At 30.7% G+C, this 22,262-nt stretch overlaps 2 protein-coding genes and 1 long non-coding RNA gene across 5 annotated transcripts in view; 1 reads left to right on the forward strand and 2 right to left on the reverse strand.

Moving 5' to 3' along the window:
• Positions 1 to 9,042: 9,042 nt before the first annotated feature.
• LOC117242697 lies at positions 9,043 to 10,406 on the reverse strand. Its single transcript, XR_004495321.1, has 2 exons — positions 10,302 to 10,406; positions 9,043 to 9,698 (listed from the first exon to the last, which is right to left on the reverse strand). It is a non-coding gene; the product is annotated as an uncharacterized LOC117242697 (long non-coding RNA).
• Positions 10,407 to 10,504: 98 nt separating this feature from the next.
• Positions 10,505 to 12,331, forward strand: LOC117242690 (putative SERF-like protein). The gene is made up of 3 exons (XM_033509584.1): positions 10,505 to 10,651; positions 11,326 to 11,437; positions 11,782 to 12,331. The coding sequence occupies exons 1-3, from the start codon at positions 10,645 to 10,647 to the stop codon at positions 11,858 to 11,860; spliced, it is 198 nt and encodes a 65-aa protein (XP_033365475.1). The 5' UTR covers positions 10,505 to 10,644; the 3' UTR covers positions 11,861 to 12,331.
• A 3,527-nt stretch (positions 12,332 to 15,858) lies between these two features.
• LOC117242678 (glucose-6-phosphate 1-epimerase) overlaps positions 15,859 to 22,262 on the reverse strand; it is a 38,205-nt gene continuing 31,801 nt past the window's right edge. The window contains exons 3-6 of one of the 3 annotated variants that reach the window (XM_033509571.1): positions 21,028 to 21,086; positions 20,293 to 20,630; positions 19,514 to 19,822; positions 15,859 to 17,032 (exon numbers count right to left, since the gene is read on the reverse strand). In XM_033509571.1, the coding sequence (XP_033365462.1) occupies positions 17,024 to 17,032; positions 19,514 to 19,822; positions 20,293 to 20,630; positions 21,028 to 21,086 (715 nt within the window). In that variant the 3' untranslated portion in view covers positions 15,859 to 17,023. Of the gene's footprint in view, positions 17,033 to 18,625; positions 19,423 to 19,513; positions 19,823 to 20,292; positions 20,631 to 21,027; positions 21,087 to 22,262 lie in introns of those variants that run through there. The other 2 variants (XM_033509570.1, XM_033509569.1) reach the window with 2 other exon arrangements.

Below are 22,262 nucleotides of genomic sequence, written 5' to 3' on the forward strand. Positions count from 1 at the left end.
GTTGATCATTTTTATAAAGATTTGTGATAACGGTTTATTTGTAGTTAATAGACGAATAAATAAGGAAATCTGACAATAAGAATATAAATGATGAATAAAATTTGATTACTAATTCATCGGCATCTGTTTAAAACAGATACAAATAAGTTGAAGATATTTGTCTAAGAAACGTTTTTCGTTATGAAAATAATAAACGTAAAAGTTATAAAGTAGGTAATACTGTTTATTCGTACAGTGTTATATTTATTTACGTTTTATTAATTATCTATATCATTGATATTTTTAAATATGATATACTGTTATATATTATATAACATATATGTTATGTTACTTAAATTACAATAAATTACAATCGGATAGACAATAAGTGTTTAAATTTGCTTTCCTCCCATGATAAAGAATATTTAATGAATATAGTTATTAAAAAGCTTATTCTGTTTACATGCCTTATCTACGCAACAAGTGCATATATGTATGCATATGTATGTACGATACATTTAAATGGCATATTATAATTTTTCAGTAATCGGAGAAGTTATAAATATAATGAATTGTATCACATATTTTACGCAAATACATTATCCATTCATTATTGAAAAATACATTAAACATTTAATAATTAAATGAATTAAATTTTCTTAGTCAGTAGTAAAACAAGATCAAAATTACATGTTTCACATGTCTTATAAATATTATAACAGTTATCAATACGATTGACCTAAATATTACATTAGGTATGTAATATATTTACTCTATATTTAGTATTATTCTCAATTATTGTTCCATCGACGAAAGAAGCTAATTTGTTATCGATAGAGTAAATTGGCTTCGATATTTTAATTTCAATTAAGAAATTTCCACTGTTTTATAAAATATTTTATGTTTTTATCATTTTTGTTGTTCCATTGGGAATTACAAGTAAATTAGGTAAATGATACAAGTAAATAAGTAAATTATTGACGAAAAACAAACAAATATGCAAGTTGGGCGTTCGCGCGCGAATAAATGGTCCAGGTATTATAGAAATCGAGAACTTGCGAGAAGGAAGGAAGCACATCTACTGAAATAATGAAAGAAGATGTCTTTGATACACCAGACTACATAGATATTAGAAGACATTCTGATACAAAAGCATACGAAAGCAAATTCATACTACTTATCCAAGTTTCAGAAAATAACATTTGAGGAATTACACATAGTTTAAAGTACCTGGATATTTGTCTATTATGATCTCGTAGCTGCGCACGATAAAATATTATTACAGGATTAAATCAATTTTTAAAGGCCAACGATACAATCATGAAACTTTGTAACTCGTGTATAGCTGCCAAAACTTGTCGATATATCTTATCATGTATTTGGCAAGCTCCCTCTGTTCAGACTCTTTAATTTCTGAATTATAAGTCAAATTTCTAAATCGATATAGATTTCTGATATCGAAATAATGATATTCGAATACCAAGTATATGCATAGCATTGTACATATATGTACGCACGTCTTTTAACAGGCAATTTAAACTAATAACCTGCTGATTCCATAAAACAAATACCAAGTGCTGTTTTCTAATTATTATTTCATCGTTAATTTGTGCACTTTGATCAAATTCAAATACTGTTGTTACAAATGGACCAAAGTGTTCGGATGCTTATGGGTGACAGTGTATGCAGAGTAAAATTACTATTCCTATGATTCGCTGTCCTTCTCATCGCATCACTCTTGACCACTATCTATACTCTATCTTTATTTCAATGCGTTAAGTTTGTCCGCCTGTCGTAGAACGAGAACAAACCTCTATGTTGGAGTATGGTTAACTACACTCGTGTAAGTGGTGAGCCACTTCCTGATGGCGCAATAGCCCGTTTCCTCTCCTCTGCGTTTCTCTTTGCTCCTCACTCTTTGTGGAACTCTATAAACCACATTGCTTTTCCACTCCTCCTACGTCATTCTTCTTTCTCGTCTTCTCTCTCACTTTTACGTCTTGTTTGACTTTTTTCTTTTACTATGATTGTTGTACAAACACGATGAAAATATTGATAATAGCAGAGATGATATTAATAATAATTAATTATTGTTTGTATATAATACATTATATATATTATAATATTTATATAAAATAATAGTGAATTAATGTATATTATTATTTCCTGTATTTCTAAGACAATACAAAATAGAAAAGAATAATGTGTTGCTAACATCGGAATATATAAATTTCACAATTTTCAGATGGGCCATTAAAAGACGTTTAGAGAAAAATAAATAAAAATAAATTCCAACATGTTTCTCCGTAATGTTATTAAACGAAGAACTAATTAATATCCAATGCACAGTGGCTACAAAACGTATTCAGCACTGGCACGTATCTTTATTTTCCAATGAAGCGTCTTTTTTCTTCTTTTTTTTTTTTTTTAATCAAATTCTACATTTCATTTCCAAAATATGTGTCAAGTTTTCATAGCCGTATGAAGTACTACTCGATGATACGAAATTTAATATATTTGGAGCCAATTTATTAGTACGTAAATTTAATATATTTGGAGCCAATTTATTAGTAGTAAATTCTAGTAAATTAGTACGACGATACGCCGTTGAATTAAATAAACAATAAAGATGGATTAATTTAAATTAATTTACACGATTTAATCAGGAGTAATAACTTCTGTTATTATGTTGAAACAATCTTCACATTTTTACAATGCAAAATGAAATTGCATTTTCTGATCTATGCCAATTTATGGTGTCTTTAAATGAAAATAAAGTGTACAAAAGCGAAAAAGTTAAAGTTTCCTGTGCATTCTTTTATGCTGGAAAAGTTACACATCGTATAGACGAATTATATTCGTCTCGCAATTTTCATCGAGAATTATTTGTATCCCTATATTAGTTAAGTTTATGTAATGGTTTATTATATTAGATGTTATTTCATTTGTGTGAAAATTTGTTTATATGAACTTGCTTGTGCTCAGTATGTACGGCTAATTTTATACGATAAACGTCATACTATATATATTTACAAAGTTAATACGAAGAAATAGTAAATATTAGTAAACAGATTACAATGTCATTTAAAAGTCTAAATAAGAATAAAATAGAAATTCTAGTGATATGATGTTCTTCAAAAATAACAAAACAGCCGATGGAAGTTAATTATAAAACAATATATGCTGTAAAAGAATTACATGATAAAATACGATTAGTAGAATCGGATTAAAAGCTTTTAAAGCTAAACAGCATATGAGTGCTGGCTAATATTTTGCTTCCATTTCTATGCAGACTATACATTTTACCCGAACGGAAGAATAATTTTTCATTGTCAATGCGTGAGCATAAGTAGCCGTTCTCATGAAGCTTGCTTACTATGTCGTGACTCTTGAGCAAATGTTACGTGTTTTTAAATACAGATATCGAAATCAATAAAATAAAACTGTAGCTCAAATTACAATCGGGTAGCTTACATTTGAAACATTCCAAGCATTGCATATCGCGATATTCATAAATAATTTAAAATAATTTTACGAGTAAGTAACTAGTTAGGTAACATTAAAAATTATTACATGTTTGTTACGTTTTTTCGTGAAATGTTAATTTATTTTCACACATAGTGAAACAACAGAAAGTTGCCAGTTTTGGGTCTCGCTTCCATATGAATATAAAATTGTTTGAAACGATACATCTACTGGTATTAAGCTCTTCGAAAAAGTATAATTACTGGCTGTAGGACAAGAGGCAGGAAAATCTGCTTCTACGAGTTACAGTGGAAACACAAGTTAGTGAATTCATAAATATGCAAAAAGTTTTTTTTTTTTTTTATTTAAAATTTCAAATTCACAATTTGTCCAATTTGGTAGAATTTTTTATCTGTTTGATTATCATGTGGGTGGCTACCCCCAATGGGGTACCATGCAAAAAGTTAAGTAATATAATAATTCTCCGTGCGTGTTATTTGTTTTAGGCTTTTAGATAGCGGCACATGAGGACAATTCGAATCATGTTGTTGTTTTGCCTCGGAGTATCAAGATCGTTAGGATACATATAATGTAAGAATAAATAAATTCCAAGTAAAACAATGTCGCCGCTACGTGCAACCATCGAACAAAGACGAATTTGAATTTTCCGACTCTCCACCGACCAGTGTAAATAAGCGGACGCGATCGCAAGGAAGAATTACGGTCAGTTGTCGATCAGTTATCAACCAGTTATCAACGAATGATCAGCAATCTGATTAACGAGTCATTAACGATCCTATTTTACGATTTATACATTGTACGAGCGTCTTGGCGAATATAGCCTGTATACTAATTTATTATTTTAAATATATTCGACGATTTCAACAACAAGCAGTAACATTTAATAAATCTCGCGATCAAACGTCCTACACAAGTCCTCCACGTGTTCTCCTCTTTTCCTTTTTATCGTGAACATGAATTATGCTTTATGTGAATATTACAATAGTTTGCCACGAGAGCCAAACTTCATAACTGTACTACACTTGAAAAATCTGGAAATTTGTTTAAATTGTGGCAGTACGATATTTAAATGGCAAAATATGGCGCGTATGATATTTAACGCTAAAACGACGTTAAGATAAGAGAGAAATAGATATCTCAATTTCACTTTTAAGATAGCTAGGTACGATGAATCGTGTAAAGTATAAAATATTATAATTGAGCTAATGTAGGTGTGACGTAGTATGAATTACACTTTAATTGAACATATCTGTGATTTCTAATGTAATAGGTAAACTACGAATATTTACGCAAGTCCATACGCGTTTACGAATAGAATTAAAAAGATAGGACTTACGTAGAAAATTGTTTTATCCATTAACCGTTTTAGTGCCAGGGTTTTTTAAAAGAATCCGTGTCGGATTGTGTCACGCAGCGCGATAGCGCTTCGTTCATTTATTTGCGAGAAATTCCTTTTTTCGCTTATGCAGGTGGTTTACGATTATTTGAAAAAAACAGTAATTACGAGAGGAAGCTCTGATATGACTCGCGACGAACTACATTCGGAACCGAGCGCGTTGCGAATTGACGATCCTGACCAAACGTCGCGACACAGTTCACCACGCTAAAACAGTTAAATATTGTAAAATTTATTTATTATACTATGGATATTTTATATATATATTCTGTGTATATTTGCATTTTCAAAGTTTCCTATAAAAATCCACAGTTTGATAATAAGCTAAGTAAAATCTTAATAACTCGAACATAATGCGGAATTTTATTCGTTTGTAAAATAACTAAAATGAACGTCACTCGATTTATTTATATGGAAGGAAAGACCAATGTCTACATCATCCGCGTGCATTCAGCATAGATTTCATCCAAATATTATCATTATTAATATTACGTTATTTATTTTAAAAAAGTTAAGCAGATTAATTAGGTACAATTAGTTATAGGAAAGAACAATATGAACAATTAAGTGAACAAAACATATGCTAAGTCGGTGGAATATAGTTCGAAAGCAGGATACAATTCCTTTCGACGAATACACGGAAAAAGGAGATGCGGAAGCTGCACACCGTACACCGTTTAGAAGCCACATTTTAGCAATTCGATAAATTGAAGAACCGGGAGAAAGTGATCACGTTACAAATATTATTTATTAAATTTACTTTCGATGTCGCTGTTATTAATTTATTATTCATTTATTTATTCTTAATCCCGGAGTTTATACATTGAAATAAATGAAAAAATATCGCGCTAACGTATGTTCTACGAACGTTAGTTTCTCAGTTATGGATGATTAAAGAAAATATTCAAAGTTTCCGTTTTACACTAAGGATATTCCTTAACATCACCGCAAACCTATAGAGAGAGAGATAGATCCATTACAATGAGAAATAAATCCATTAGGTTCCTGGTTTTGAAACGTTTAAAATCTATTATGTATTCAAAGCAAGTGAGCAATGTATACGATCCACGAAAAAAGATACAGGGGATGGAAAACGGATTTGAGGGTATTTGAAAAATGCGCGATATTTGCGCGAAACGTGCAGTAACGCGAGTTGAAGCACAAGGTGTGTATTTCTTTAATTATCTATCACTCGAAAAGTAAAGTACGTAAGACGTATATTCATAAAAGGCTTTTTTACCTATTTCAGTGTGTACATTCATCGCCGAAGTACGAAGATGCATTTATGACTCACCCTGTATGCAGGGGTGAATTTAATCTCTGGGCATCTAGAGATAATAATCATTTCTGGGTCTTTGAGTTAAATCAAACTTTAAAGAGTTCAGCCTGGCTGAATGAATCGATGTCTGTTAAACCAAAAACAAATTAATATTTACATTTAAAGATCGTTTGGCGAATCTGTCAGAATATTAACTTCGTGTGTAGTAATTAAAATATGCACGATGCGATAGCCCGTGAAAACTGCCTTCAAAACGTTGCGTTTTTCACGCATTCTAAAAAACCCAAGAATCCTCTAGAATATTCCGGGATTCGACGCTTATAGTGTCAACTCCTCAGAACAGTTCGAGTTGTTTGGGCCAATCTTAAAAAGGTTAGTCTGTTTTAAAATCTGCTCGGATATTAATCTAACTGTCTGTAACATTTTAATTCAGAATAGGTAAGTAAAGCGTAAATACGATGAAAGTTGGATAAGTGATAAACATGATTTACGCTGTAAGTGCAGGATCGTCACGTTCACCACTGGGCGAGTTTCTCGCAAGGAACGAAAAATCTAAACAGAAACAATTACACCTAGTGTGAAAATATATGGTACTGTCAACATTTTAACTGCCGCGCCGAAATCACATGTTTCGTTCAGGACGCCACGGGAGTATTTTTATTATTCAAAGCATATAATGGCAAAATAATAATAAATCGATGATGTAAGACAACATTCTTCCCCAATGGACCGTTTATCTTATTGGTGATCACGGATGACCACCATGGCGCCTTGGTAACTGTTGATAGCGACATATTATAACGAGGCTTCGTTTATTTCAACAAACCATTCGCATTCGTTATTTAGTCGTAAGCAAAACGTCCAGAATATATTGTTGAAACGTGTAGAAGATATTAGTAAACGGTATTTACTCGTTCTATATGTAATAGTAAGGTATGTTCACACTTCTAACTTCAATTATACGATTATAAAGCAGCATTTACGATTATTTTCTAAGCTGTGTTTATAATAATATTCGTAGATTACCCCTTAAAGATATGGATGCAAACACAATGCATTGTTAGATGCAAGATTTGTTCTCATTTTTTTTTATCGATGTTCTAATAAAAACGTTCAATTGTTCAATGGGGCACTTTTTATTTCAAAGTATCTTCTATTTATCGGTTATATTCAAAATGCCCTAACTGTCAATTTTCATTCAATTTTTACAATTGTAAGAAGTTCAAGCGCTCCGGTCATCAATGACCACCGTGGCGTCACAGGAGAAACGGTGGCCGGTCATATATGACCAACGTGGCAGTCAAAGTGTTAATATATGAGCGTTAGTTGCTCCAACGACCAAGCTAGAATATGCAGAGTGTTCCAAAAGGTTAAGGTTAAATTTCAGGAGCAAAAAAGCAAAAATGTCTTAATAAACATGGATCTGAATGTTTTTAATATCGGAATTATAAGAGGTTTTTATCAGTGGAATATCATCAATTTAGGAATGTTATATGATAAGGAAACAATTGGTAATTTATATGCATGTACATAGTTTTTCATATCGTGACCGGACTAACCTTCTTGGGATGCTATTCTTCGACAGGTTCTGAGAGTTGATTATGATATCGCTGATATCAATTCTTCACAATCTCGAAAATTACCTTCCAATGTTCGATATAGTTGTTGATATATGGCACTGAACACATTACTAATTAGGTGCATACATGTCGGGAAAATTTCTTTACGCAATAAACTTTCTTGTGCAGTCACTGACTTACACTTGAAAATGTCCTATAATTCAGAAATGATTAGATTGCGGATGTTCATGGATTTTAGGGAAAGATTTCAAATAACTACAGGATGCATATAACATGAAAAAATACATAAAATAAAATATTTAAAGTGAAGCACTTATTATGATACTTAATAGACGAAACAAATTTCTATTTAGATTCCATTTCTCTAATTATGTTCATAAAAATATGAAATTATATAAATATTCGCAGTCTACTAATGATATTCGAATCCATATTTATTCAAATGTTTTTCTTTGTTTTGATGAGTACAGCATACTCCTGAAGTTTCATCTTGATTACTTGAAATACTCTCTATAGACTCCCGCCATGAGTGACGAGACATTTGCTAATTTTAAACACAAGTTTTAATAAAATAGGTTTTTAATAAAAACCTTCAAAATATAATATAACTTAGCGTCCCTTATAATACACGCAATTAAAAATTATTGATTTTCTTTTGTAATAACATTTATCTATACCTATAATAAATGTCCCGTGACTCAGCCAGAGTAATATACATGTACAACCGATGGTTGATTTCACGATGTCAATAAGAACTCTGTGTTGTCCAATTTATATCTTTTAAAATGATTAATTTGAGGATATCTCGATAATGATTAATCTTAGACTCTATCATGTATAATACTTTTTTACGTAAAGTTTGATGCTTTATCCGAATTCGAGAAGAAACGTTAAGCATTCTATCTAAAATGCTGAAGGTGACCATCATATTTTGATGAAAAAAAACCAAATAATAACAAAACAATTACAATACTGTTATTCTGGAAAGTAGTACCATGGTAATACGTACAGCTTTTACTCGAAACATTTTTTTGTACAGCGAATAATTAATTTACGAGTTACGTCACGTTGCGAGACTTAACCTGTACATGCGTTATCCCTCCTTTTCTTTTAAAAATAAATGTTTCATATGGTACATATAGTGATGAAATCGGTTTTCAATAGAATAATTGTACTACTGTTGTTAATCCTAAACACTCTTATCCACACAAACAAACATAAATAGATATTGCTCCTATTCTTCCTTAATAAAGAAATCAAAGAATGCTTCGTTTGAAGCTTAATATATGAAATATTATAACAGTAAAAAGTACATAACCAACCACTTGTAAATATGACTTTTATTCATACAGTTTTCACAATTTATTCTATTGTAACATTGATACTATCACCAAATAAAAAAAAGAACACGCTTAAAACAACATTCCTTTAACAATGCAAAATTATTTTTTTTAAAATATTCTCATTCTTAAGTACCATAAGGGTAAAACTAAGTAGTTGACAGAGTACACCTGCATTTTGTAAACATATCCTTGTTACAATAACAATATTTTATGCTCTGTTCCTATGATAAACTTATAAAATCCTTCTAGGTATTTTACTGTCATGTATCTTCAAAAACTAATATATTACTGTAGAACTATGACCTCTAAATCTTTTAATCATCATTTGTTTGCATTCATAATACATTCATGTGTTATTAGTTTCTTCTTTATGTTGGAGAATAATACATAGGTATTATGGATATGTATTATGGATAATTGCCAGTAAATTAAAAATTTGTCATTAATATTATGAATATTTAAGAATATCTATGCTTTTGTATCCAGTATTGTACTGGGATAAAAATTACACAGAATATTTGTAGCAGCTAACAATTTGATAATATATACTGGATGCAAAAATTCTCTGCATTTTCCATATGAAAACATGATATTTAGTCCCAAATATCTATTATGAAAGATAGTTTATATAATTTCTGTAATTAAGATATTAACATATTGACATTTATATTGTAACATGTACATTAATAAATATTATTATATTATCATAACTCAGAAATACACTATAATTATTCTTCAATATATTGAAATATAAGTTTTCTAAACAATTGATATTATGATAATGAAGGTATATGCGGTATTTCAAACATTTTAATACCATGGCAAAGATATCAAAATTGATAAAATTTAAGTTTCTTTTTTATTTCTATGGCAAATCTTATCAAACGATTTGAAATTCAACGTCCATAGTTTAATATTGAAAAATGTTCAAGTTATATCTTTTATATATATATATATATATCTTGCTTTATCAAATAAATTTTCAATATTTTCAACTCACTTTATTTGAAAAGGAAAAGCTTCTGTTGCATTTTATTAGAATTAATAATAATAGCTATTAACTATTAAAATAATGTTAAAATATAACCATATTTTTCATACTTCAAATAATATCATTATTGAGTTAAATAAGTGAGATCAAAAACTGCAACTTCTTTCATAACAATTAATATTTCAATATAAATATATTCTAGAGCTAAAGTGTAAGATTACAGAGGTTATAAAATTTTATTGTTTACCACTGACAACTAATTAGAAAAAGATGTCCAACATTTATTGTCCAATTATGTATTTATAAAAACACTATTTATGTATATTTGAGATCTTATTCTCATTTATTAGCTATATTTACGTATTAGGCGATAACTGCTTCGTACTTTTAAAATGTCAGAAAAGATCAATTCAAGGTATAGATGGCATTTACATCGATATTCGTCAACCGAGACGACGCAAGATTTATTTTAGTTTAGAAATTAGTCAACGATCGTAAAGGGAATATAGCTGTTCGGACGTGCTTTTTCGCGTCACTTAATCGGGCCAAACTTTTAAGTACTTGCTTATCGGAGGTCAAGAACTGAAAGAATGACCCGTAAGTAACTTGCATTACTGTTTATACGAACATATACGAAACAGGCATAAAAGAACAGGGGAAACTTGGAACAGTGTATACTTTGTATCTGCCATTTGTGAATATGTATTTTAAAGATTGAAAATACAATATTTCAGCGTGAGTTATAATTGATTGTTTACATTTTTTCTATTTACTTGTAAAAGGAATAATTTCTAATAAATATGTATAATTTTGCTTTATCATAATCCTTCGTATCTAAAGAATTTATCCCTCTTACATTGTTCTGTTACATTTACATTTTTTTGCGAAGTGTAAGAGTTTTTATTCTATATTTCGTTATCTTAACAATTTCTTGCCGAGGAATACACATTTTGTACAATTTACATAATCATTTCAATGTAGTACTTAGGTTTTGGAAGGTTTTGCTCAAACTGGCACTTCTAGAAAATTCCTAATTCGAGTTTATGGTTATAATATTATCTCATATTTGTTATTTATTGTGTGCTTTTGCCGCGAATATACTATTATATTTTTATTATAATTTACTACTTTATGCCTTAATATAAGGCATTAAAATGTAATTTCATTTCTATTGCTTAAATCTTTGCTCATGTTAAATTACAGTTAAATTCTACTACTTAGACTAACTTTTATTCACAATTGACGCAATTATATTACAAATTTTTATATAGGTGGAAATCAGCGAGAGTTAGCACGAGCCAAAAATATGAAAAAGACTGTTAAAAAGTCTGCAGCTGAACAAGACAGCAATAAGGGTCTTTCATTAGAACAGCGAAAAGCACGGTAATAGTATTTAATATGTATTAAAATTTTTTTGTACGCTCATATATGTTTGATATTTATGAATGTATTATCAAAACCATCATGCCATATTATATGATATAAATCTTTAGACATACAAAATGTAATAATTACAAAGCAATATAAAATTTTAGGTTATATGCACATATTTTCTGTACTTAATTTAATTATCATTGAGAATTACGTTAAAAAGCTAGATAACGTTAGATTCGTTTTAATAGGATTTTTGAATGGTAAGAACATTTAGAGACTTCAAAATAATTAATTTCAAATTTTTTACATACACTGTGTATTATATTACATGAATAATGTTTTCATTGTTTTAGAGATGCAGAACGAATGAGGGAGAAACAACTAAAGAAACAACAAGAGCAGGAAGAAAAAGTAAAGCAGGGTGCGAGATAATCCCTACTATTGCAAAATGTAAATTGTTTGACTGAATTCAAGAATAAAATTTTAAGTATGGTTTTAAAATTCTTGATTCTAAAACATCAAGGCTATGCTTAATGTGAGTGCATAAAGAATTCATAGTGTTTTTAATTATAGAAAATATCTTCAGACTGTATAATGCAATATATATTATAAAACTAGGTACAAGTAATCATGTTCGCAAAATATTAATAGTCAGTGTGTATAAAAATATTGTTATCTACATTGTAATGGTTAAAGAAAATGCACATTTGACTGGTTCACCTAGATATAAGGACATTAATTAATTAAGTATAAGAGTATTTATAGTACTAATTTTTAATTTGTAAATTCGAGTTTTCAGTTATTTAATATGATGTATAAGTGATTCATAAATTGTACTACGTGAAGGAGACATACATTGTCATTTTGTTTGGCTCATAATAAATTGTTCAATTTTAAAATAAATATTTTAGAATTTCTTGTCTCTATACTACATTAATATTAGTAATTCTATTTGATTATCTTTAATACATTATATTATACAGAGCAGATCATTCAAATAATTGGTATTAATATCAACAGGTATACCATATATTTTTATTATGTGCGTTTGTTTGTATTTATTGTACTTTTGTATTAAAGTGAAATTCTAATCTTTTATCAACGAAATTTCTGTATTAATGGAAGTTTCAATAAGTTTAAGATAGAATATATATGGAATTTACAAAGAAAGAAACGGTATTAACTGACCATTACCTACATTTTATTGCACTTTCCCAGAGACAGTACATATTCAACATATTTATTTATTACTTGAAAAGCCTAATGTAAATTACAAACATTTGGAATATTTAAAACGGATATATGAAACAGCGATAAAAGAATGTGAAATTTTCTAATAATTCATATGTAATGTTTGCCGAAAGATAAAAATCTTAATAATAAGATATATAAAAAAAAAAAAGAAAATGATAATATGTTGTACAATAAGCACGTTATATAGCCTCTAAAGACTAAAATCCTTATAAAATAGAGTATAATTAAAAACCATTTTCGACTTATTTCTAAAAAAACTAAAAGAATCCAAAATTTGTATTTTGTTTACCACTAAATTGTGTTTGTTAGCTCACTAATACATTTACAAGCAGAGGATTTCCTCTCTTATTAATCGTTTATAGATTATCAAACTTTTCATATATAAGGAACCGTATTATATATTGAGCATTTATTTAATTATACTATCTGTTCCAAAGCATAACTATAAATTTTCATCTGATACATTTGTATTAAGCGAAGAACGAAAATAATTGAATTAAGAATTAGTTTGTATGAAAGATTTTCGAAACAATGATAATGATATAAATGCTGTATTACATTCTATTTTAGATCAATTTCAATGTACGTAATATAAAACGAATAAATTTGAGTATATATGTATATAAATTTGCAGATTATAAGCAATACATATCATAAATATAGGAATACTTTCTTTATCTTAATGTTGCCTCCATTTTACTGGAAAGAACATATTTTACCAGATAATTGAATTTTTCTGTAAATAAGTTTCGTAAAATAAATACGAACTGTGATTTACAAATAGTTCGGCGTTTTTAACAATAAGTAAAAGAAATATTCTTCACACACATTTAAACAAAGATGTAGTATAGTAGAAGCAAAAATTATATTGTATTATTATCGATATATCAAATAGTAGAATTTATCTATTATTAATATCCTAATTTGCAGCAACTAAAATATGTCTACCGTATGAGAGAATTTTCTTCGCCTAAATATTTAAACTTTCCAAAATTCAATATGAAAATATGGAATGATTAGGCATTAAACAATATTAACTTGAATATTTTTTAGTAATTAAATATGGATCACATATTCTGCTTGATAAATAGGTATTTTTATAAGATTCTTGACACCTAATTATAAGTAAATACAGAATTATCTTTTATAAAACTTTTAACAAATGGAATATTGTTATACGAGTTAAGAATAATGTCCGAAATTATTAGAAAATGATAAAACTGTGTAAATCTGATAAATTTCTAAGATATAAGCTTAATTTTATCCAGTTTTTCAAGTCATATTTGTAATCGGATACTAATGAATCGATTTGCTTGTCCATAGTAATGTTTGTAGGGGAATAAAAATTGTAATTAATCAAATATCAAAAGTTACATATCTTACCGAGTTAGACGAAAGAATACATTCATAATTAAGATTAAGATTCATACTTAAGACTGTATTAATGTAATAGAATCTCGATTATAAATTTTAACATATTGATTGTGTCTTATATAAGAATATCTTAATAATCCAATGCAAAACATTACTAGTAGAATTATGACCTTCGATTAAAGTTTTTAAATGAATATAATGTCATTAATTTCGAACAGGTATATAAGGGTGTAAACAACAACAGTTTTTTTAAAGATCTTATCTATTCAGTAAAAACGCTTATTTATCCGCTAGAAAATACCTAACACATGTAATTAAGTTACGAAAACTATCACAGAGGCTGTAACGTGTTATAGCATACAATTGAATATGCTGCAAATTATGTTATTTATCAATGTACATTTAATATTGCATACCGGATACGCAACTAGATCTAGCCATAATTTTGAAATTAGTTTAAAAAATATTCTAACTTTGATTTTGTAAAAATCATTGCATGGAAAGTACAAAAGCACTGTGATATTTCTTTCCTTGTATTTCATATGATAAGTTATATAAAGTTAAAGTATTTTGTAAACGAGTCAACTTTTGCCCTATTGTCTTTTTTCTTTTCTTTTTTTTTAATAAAGAATAAAAAGATACATTGATAGGTATATAAAAGAATGTATAGTCTCATTTAGTCAAGGAAACAGAGATGACCCTAAAATTTCCAAGATATTTCCACTTCTTCCAGAGTGAACACATACAGCAGCAGGTCATGCACCATTCGAAGCTATTCAATTTTGTTTTGTGAAATATTTTTCTGTCTCTTGCCATTTCAGTCACACTCTGGCCAGGAAGACACCCTGTATATTTATGTTTGACATATTATTCATGTTTTGCACTAAATTATTAATATATCCTATCTACATCGTAAATCTTAATAACAGTATAAATATTAAGGACTTAATAGCAAACCGTAGATAGTGTTGTACACAATTGTATTCCTGTAGATATATTTCAAAATCGATTTCGCTTCTAAAGAGTTAATTACTGAATATAACATAGATATTGTAATATTTTTACAAATATTTAATACATATATAGAGTCGTTTTTATTATACTAAGAGTGCTTAATATTATATGGTATAAATATCCTGTTTACATCTATTTCGAAGACATATCATTGTCGTATGCCTTTCTCAGTTCATACGATACAATATAAAGTGCATAGTGTACTTGGAAACTTGACAAAAATTTGTCCCTCTGTTAAAATTACAGTAATAATAAATGCTAATTGAGCTTAACTATTGGAATAATATACTATTAAAACATTGTGTTTGTAATATTAGCACCATAACTGTATGTATCATTTTGTAGACGAGTTGTGCACTCAGAGTTAATACAATTAAAGTGAGTTTACTACGTATACCTTTGAAATACGTTAGAAGTAGAACTATAATGTAATAATGTATCCAAAATTGCACGTTACAAAGTTTCCTAAATATATAATAAAACTTGAGAGTATGGAAAACACATAAAATTTTGTACATAAGATAGTTGAAAGTAGTGCGATAGGGGAAGAAAATTATGATTCTTTAGAAAAAGAAAAAGAATAAAAAGAGAAAAAGAAGAAAAAAGAAAAGAGAAAAAATGAAGAGAAGAAAAAAGAAGAAGAACGTAAATACGGGAATGTTTTAAAATATCAGCACAACTCCAATATCAGAATGTACGTACATTTTACACGTTTCGTATTAGTATGTTTAAAAAATACATATAATACATTTATAGCCAAGTAACATTTGGGGTTTTTGAGATAAAAATTGTCTAATGGAAAATTGGTTGGGAATATTAAAAATGTTGTTTCTAAATAAAGTAGTGGAGTTATTAGAGAATGTGAGACATCACTTTATAAGTATCAATGAACATTGTAATATCTGCGCTAAAACTTTATTACATTAATTTATGAAAGAAACACAACAACAAAATGTCATATGGTATAATTTAGGCGAAAAGATGTCTTTATTGTTTAAGTAAAAAGTGAAAATGGAAAGAAATATGTATATATATTTTTTAATCACAGCTGATAAACACATTAATTATATAATGTTTCTGTCTTGCTTGTCCGAACATTGAGCTTTTTTGTCAAATTAGCCAAATAAGTTTGAAGATACGTTACTGATTTTTCGTTTTTGATTCACGAGACTACAATATACAATGTATAGCAATATAGGAACGTTTTCCCACTATATATCATCAATATTATTAAAAACCAATAAAAGTTCATATTTCAAGCGTGACGCTACTCTGTTTAGCTGTAACAACAATTTAAAAAGTAACCTTTCCTTCGTAGGTTGAATAGTAATTGCAGAGTAATTTGCAATAGTTTGAAGCTATTATTTTTGCGTAGCATATTATTTTAAGTATATATTTATAATAATATAATAGGAAGAAACAAGTTTTATTAATAACTTCTTATATCTGTTCTGTTTATATGTACGTCGATATATTTTTATAATTGCATTTCACTTGTATCCAATTATGTTGCATAACGATACTATTGAGCGACGATAGAAAAGACATGGAAACATATGATTTGATGTAATGAAATGAATAGGGTTTTAATTGAAATGAATTATAATGTGATATTTAATATTGTAGATGTTGCTGTAAAAGTATCGTGGGAGAAGTGGATAAAAGCAACAAAAGATGAAAGGAGTATGTGAAAGTTGATTTTTCGTAATATTCCTTTTAAAGATTGAGAGAACATATAGTGCAAGTTTGAGCGATACAGTGAGCATGTAAGCGCGATGGATGTGTCGAAGGTGTTGATGGTGGTGGAGGTGGCGGTGGCGGTGGTGGAGGAGGTGGTGGCATATATAGCCATCCGGTACTAGTTGGCCAAACGGTACCTGGTGGAGAGGAAACCGGAAATAACGAATTCGTATTATTTCCGGCTGCTACGTGCGGCGTTGGTCCACCCTCTACTCACATTACCTAAAGTACAGAAGTAATGTAATTCGTATAAATATTAGAACAGCTAATTGAAACTATTACTAGGTGTTTAATTTGTATGATTTGTATGATCTGTTTAATTTGTATAATTTGTACGATCTGTTTAATTTGTTTAAATAAAATGGGCAGAGGAAGCACTACACGAGCATATCGCCAAGGAATATCTATAGAAATGGCTGAAGAAATTATAAAAAATACCTAAGGGTATCTAAATAAGGGTACATAAATGCAAACACGAAACAACAAGGCTAGAACGTACGACAGTAAGGAAAAAGACGCAAGGCTCTAACCGGAATTGAATACTCGAATGGATATGACGAAGAAGTTAGCGATTTTTACAATTAATACAATCGTACAAGGAGTACAATTGGGTAATACATATGGATAAAAAGAACAAGATCGTAGAATCAGCATCTGATAGATAATATCAGAACACAAATATTGACTTGAAAAGTCAGAAAGAAACGCTGCCAACAACAAGGTGTGGTCGTTGACAACGTCGGCACACGTAAACGCACATGTGTACATACGCACATAAACAAACACACAGTTGAATGTATATAATGTGAAAAAACAGTGCAACCGTACAATAGGAAAGGACAAATTGAAACAGAAGTGGCAAACAGTGGCTAACGAAGGCGTCCGAACACTTACGTTCGTAAGGTTTCTGTAACAGGTGAAATACGAGCACCGAAATAAAGTGTTTAAAGCAATATACATGTAGTACACATGTAGTAAAGTTGTCAATTTAAGAGCGCGATTTATTTCATACAAAATTTAATACAAGGCTGGATAATACGTAGAAGCGGACATAAAATGATTCTTTTCGTTTCTGAGTAAAGTAAATTTGAAAGTTTATTATAAAGTTTTAGACCAATCGTTAACTAAACAGGATTCGGCACGCTTGTTCTCGAGTCACAGCTTATTACTCTATGCTGGGTATTACTTGGATTTTGGATCAATGATTTCCTGACAAATATATATGCGGGGTGGGTAGGTCGTGTTGGCCTTGTTTGAATTCATTCGATCATTGGTTATCGAGGCATTTAAAATCCCTTGTTTACATATAAAGGTACGTTGACGTTGTCCGTTGAAACTGTTTGATCGTCAACGTGGCCATCAACAATGTATAAATCCGTATAAGCCGTTGGAAATAGTTGAACAATGTACGATGCGATGCGATGCGATGCATTCGTGCTCCTGGCGATGCTGGACCTGATCATTTTAAGCAATTTCTCAAATGGGGAGGTAGGTAAAGGAGCTGTCTCCAAGTCTGCGTAAAGAAGATAAGAAGGCGCAAGCTGTTACTCGAAAACAAGGTCATTGTCATTGTCGTACTTGCCGTGTGTTCCGATTGAGTCTTTTCCTATATCGAAGAAATTTGGAAAGTCAGTTTTCTCGAAAACTAAGCCTCCGACGAAAATTCTTATTTATTTTTATTTAGGTCATTCTATCACCTCATACTCGCTTGTATTACATGTTATCCTATCTGTCATATGGAACGTTTTGAAATTTCGAGAAGAGGCGATTATCACGATAAAATAAATAAATAAACACGCACACACACGCGCGCGCGCGCACACACACACACACACACACTCAGAGTTTAATATTCAGAAAGAAAAATTTTGGTGTATTTGTTGCTGATTCTGCGATAATATGGACCACTTGTAGCTTGAAAATACGTAAACAATCTAACAGCATTTAATTGTAGAGTGGATTTTCAAGAAAAAGAAGGTCGTCGTTTTTGTTTGTTAAATTCAACGCGTTTCTTTATATCCGCAAATAGTATCTGCTACAGTCGATATTAATAATTATACAATTTTACGATAATCTTTATCCTTGTTGTTTATAATAAATTACAAGTTGTCATTCATCAAAATTAGTATTCTGTCGTTTCGTGGCATATTAGATTTCTTGGTGTATCATAAAAATATTGGTGTTAATGTCCATTTTCGAGTATGAGTTGTACAAGATAGATAGTAAGAGTTGTACAAGTATACAGAGTAAGTGTATTTGGCAGTTGCTAATCAATTTCTTTCGAACAAGTGCTAGATCGTAGAACGTGCATGCGATGTTAACTAACATGCGATGAGAAAATGAGAGAATTCTCTTGTAAAGAATCTATTGTACGATTAAATATCGTTTAGGATAAATGGTTCGTCATTTCGTAGAATAAGGTAACATCTTGCTCGAAATGATACTTGTGATGTAAATAATACTCCTGTGCAATGCAACGAACGTAGAGCTATTGTGAATCGTTGTGAACGTCGTTGGTGATAATCACGTGTAATCCGGACATTTAAAGATTAATATCTTTCAATCGTTTTGTATTTTTCAGGAATCTGTTTGTAATTTGTCGACAACCTACGCTTTATATAACATTATTGAATTATTAGGTGGAAAATATGTAAAAAAATATGTAGAATAATTGTTACTTTAGATGTATTGCTACTATTATACCTGTAAGATTTGACTAGCTTCGAAAGCTGTTCCAGGAAGTAATATAACAGGGCTGCTGACGTGTCCGCTTTCCACGCATATCATGTTGGGAAACTCGTCATCGCCGAAATCTGGTATGTCACGAGCCTTTTCCTGCCACGGATTCCAAACCACTGTATCAGGAAAATTGTACTTTTGTACTCGCATTTTCCTACCGGATACGACGTTAGTAATGATGTGTTCTGGCTGCGTGTTCTGATAAATTCTGTCTGTCCATTCGCACACGGTCACTACGTCGCGACCTTCTTGAAAAATTTGGTTGTCTCTTGTCTGAAAGGAAGAATAGGTTTCTTTTAGTAGATATTTCTGAAAAATTAATCAATAGTAAAAAAACCGATTTATTGGTTCGAAGGGAAAATTCGTTCCGTTTCTACGGCCAAATCGAACAACGGTGTTTGCTCTTTTGTATTCGTTTCTTTCAGATTTACGTGTCTTTCGATCGGTGTCATTCAGCTATTCGTTCGTTAGTCCATCGGCGTACAATTGTTGTTCAATGTTGAGAGAAAGAGACCGAGTCCAAGTTGCAAAGAATAAACGACAGTCCGAGCGTGCAATTCTTGCAAGTTGCAGTAATTTTTGTCGCGTGGCTTCTTGCGTTTGAACTCGTGCCAGGTGAACGAAAAGCAACTACTTGGAAATAATATTTCTTTAGAGCAATTGAATCGTGGCTAGGAAAAACGGAAGGAACTTTCTGTCCTTTTCAACCTTGTTGATCGTCGATAACGTTGCTACGATTATACCTTGTCGATAAACGTGCATCCATGAAGGCCGGTAATTTGACATCTCCTAACATCTGGCACTTTAAAATAAGTATGCAGCAATAAATTAAAACTAAACGTATGATCTTTACTAGGATTGTATACGCCAATGTTAAAATGTAGTTCCTTTTCCCGAAGTATCAGTCTGTATGTCAATTTGAATGGGTAATTCCACATTGATCGGGTGAATTCGCTGTCCATAATAGAGAAAATTGCTTCGACGTCACCGCTCGGCAAACGTTCAGGCGGCTTTTCTACGTTCCAACGGACGATTCTAGCAAAACCATGAGGCGGTCCAAACGTCCATGCTCCAAATTGTGCTGCGTCAAGTGGAGGCAATACGCGATTAATATTATTAATTCCGTATATTGATGGCGGACAAAAGACAGTCGTAAATGGTAAAATTGGTATTTCATCGGGACAGATGTACCGACTAGAATTTGAAAGCGAGACAAGTTTTACCATGACAATTTTACGCAAATAATGGCTAAAGTAGCTGTAAATCGTCTACTTGATATCAAGTTTTGCTTACTTGACTTGAATAATAGTAATTAGAAAATGTGATGATTGTCGTTATTCGGTAATTTCGTTTTACCATGTTTCTTGCCAAATGAACTTTTAAGCTTTCTTCCGTCCGCCACTCTATATTTTTCCTAATAACTTTTCTTTTGTCGACCTCCAAGCAATTATTTATTCCGTTTTGCCTGGCGTACTTACGAAAAACGAATGGAATGCCTCCTCTAATAGCTTTCTTCCCATCGAATACCGCTTGCTTACTGAAATAGAAAAAATGATACTAAAATCAAACAGCGTATCTATCGCAACCATACGATATGTTCTATCGATTTACACACGTTCGGTCTCATTATCGTTAACGTTTTACTTTTATTAATTACAATTATAAATTGTAGTATCGTGAGTGCTTAAGGGTGTAGGCGTCGCTGCTGGGTACGGCCGCTTTTCTTCTCATTTTTGTATCGTGGAAGAAAAATCGGATTCCGATCGCTGGGATTCGAACCCGGGTTCCGAACGTTCGTAACCTAAGGCGCTAACCACTGCGCTGTCGCCGCGCGACTAGTTAGTGTTGAATGATAGTATTTTGCTATCGAGTGCCGCCACAGGCCTTTTTTTCACGATACTACATAAATAACTCGATCCTTTGACTCGTGACATTGAGTCATGCTCATCATACGGATTACTTAAATCAGGTTGTATTTTCTTTGTAATCCGATGTTTCTACGTTGTCTTTGTCAGAGACCAAACGTACGACTTGATAGGAGAATTATACATAATCAATCCTTATATATAATAAATGCCATGTTTAACTAATTTTCGAATAGATTTATCAGTTTGACAGAAAATAGACTTTTAATTTCTAGATTTCCAGATGTACGATAATAATCAATCCTTATATATAATAAATGCCATGTTTAGAATAGATTTATCAGTTTGACAGAAAATAGACTTTTAATTTCTAGATTTCCAGATGTACGATAATAATCAATCCTTATATATAATAAATGCCATGTTTAGCTAATTTTCGAATAGATTTATCAGTTTGACAGAAAATAGACTTTTAATTTCTAGATTTCCAGATGTACGATAATAACGCGCGAGATAAATAACCTACGGTGTACGACACATGGAAAAGCCTGATACCTCGAATGGAAGAAAAAATGCTGGAATATCGGAGATAGAAGACCGACAAAAATGAGCTGATACGCTATTATACGAGAAGAGATCGTAACGTTGCGTTGTACGCAGAAACTAACATCGTTTGAACGCCATATAATTTGCTATATGATGTTTCTCGAAGAAACGAACTCCTGTACGAAAAATTGCTGCGACGATCCTGATCCTGATCCAAAGTCCACCGACGAATCTTTCTCCTTGCTTTTCTTCGAACGTTTAATAAAATTTCATCTGAGACTTTAGTTTGAGATTTTCATGAC

This window comes from Bombus vosnesenskii, unplaced genomic scaffold, assembly GCF_011952255.1.
Source record: "Bombus vosnesenskii isolate JDL3184/JDL3185 unplaced genomic scaffold, Bvos_JDL3184-5_v1.1 scf7180000016275, whole genome shotgun sequence".
NCBI lineage: Eukaryota > Metazoa > Arthropoda > Insecta > Hymenoptera > Apidae > Bombus > Bombus vosnesenskii.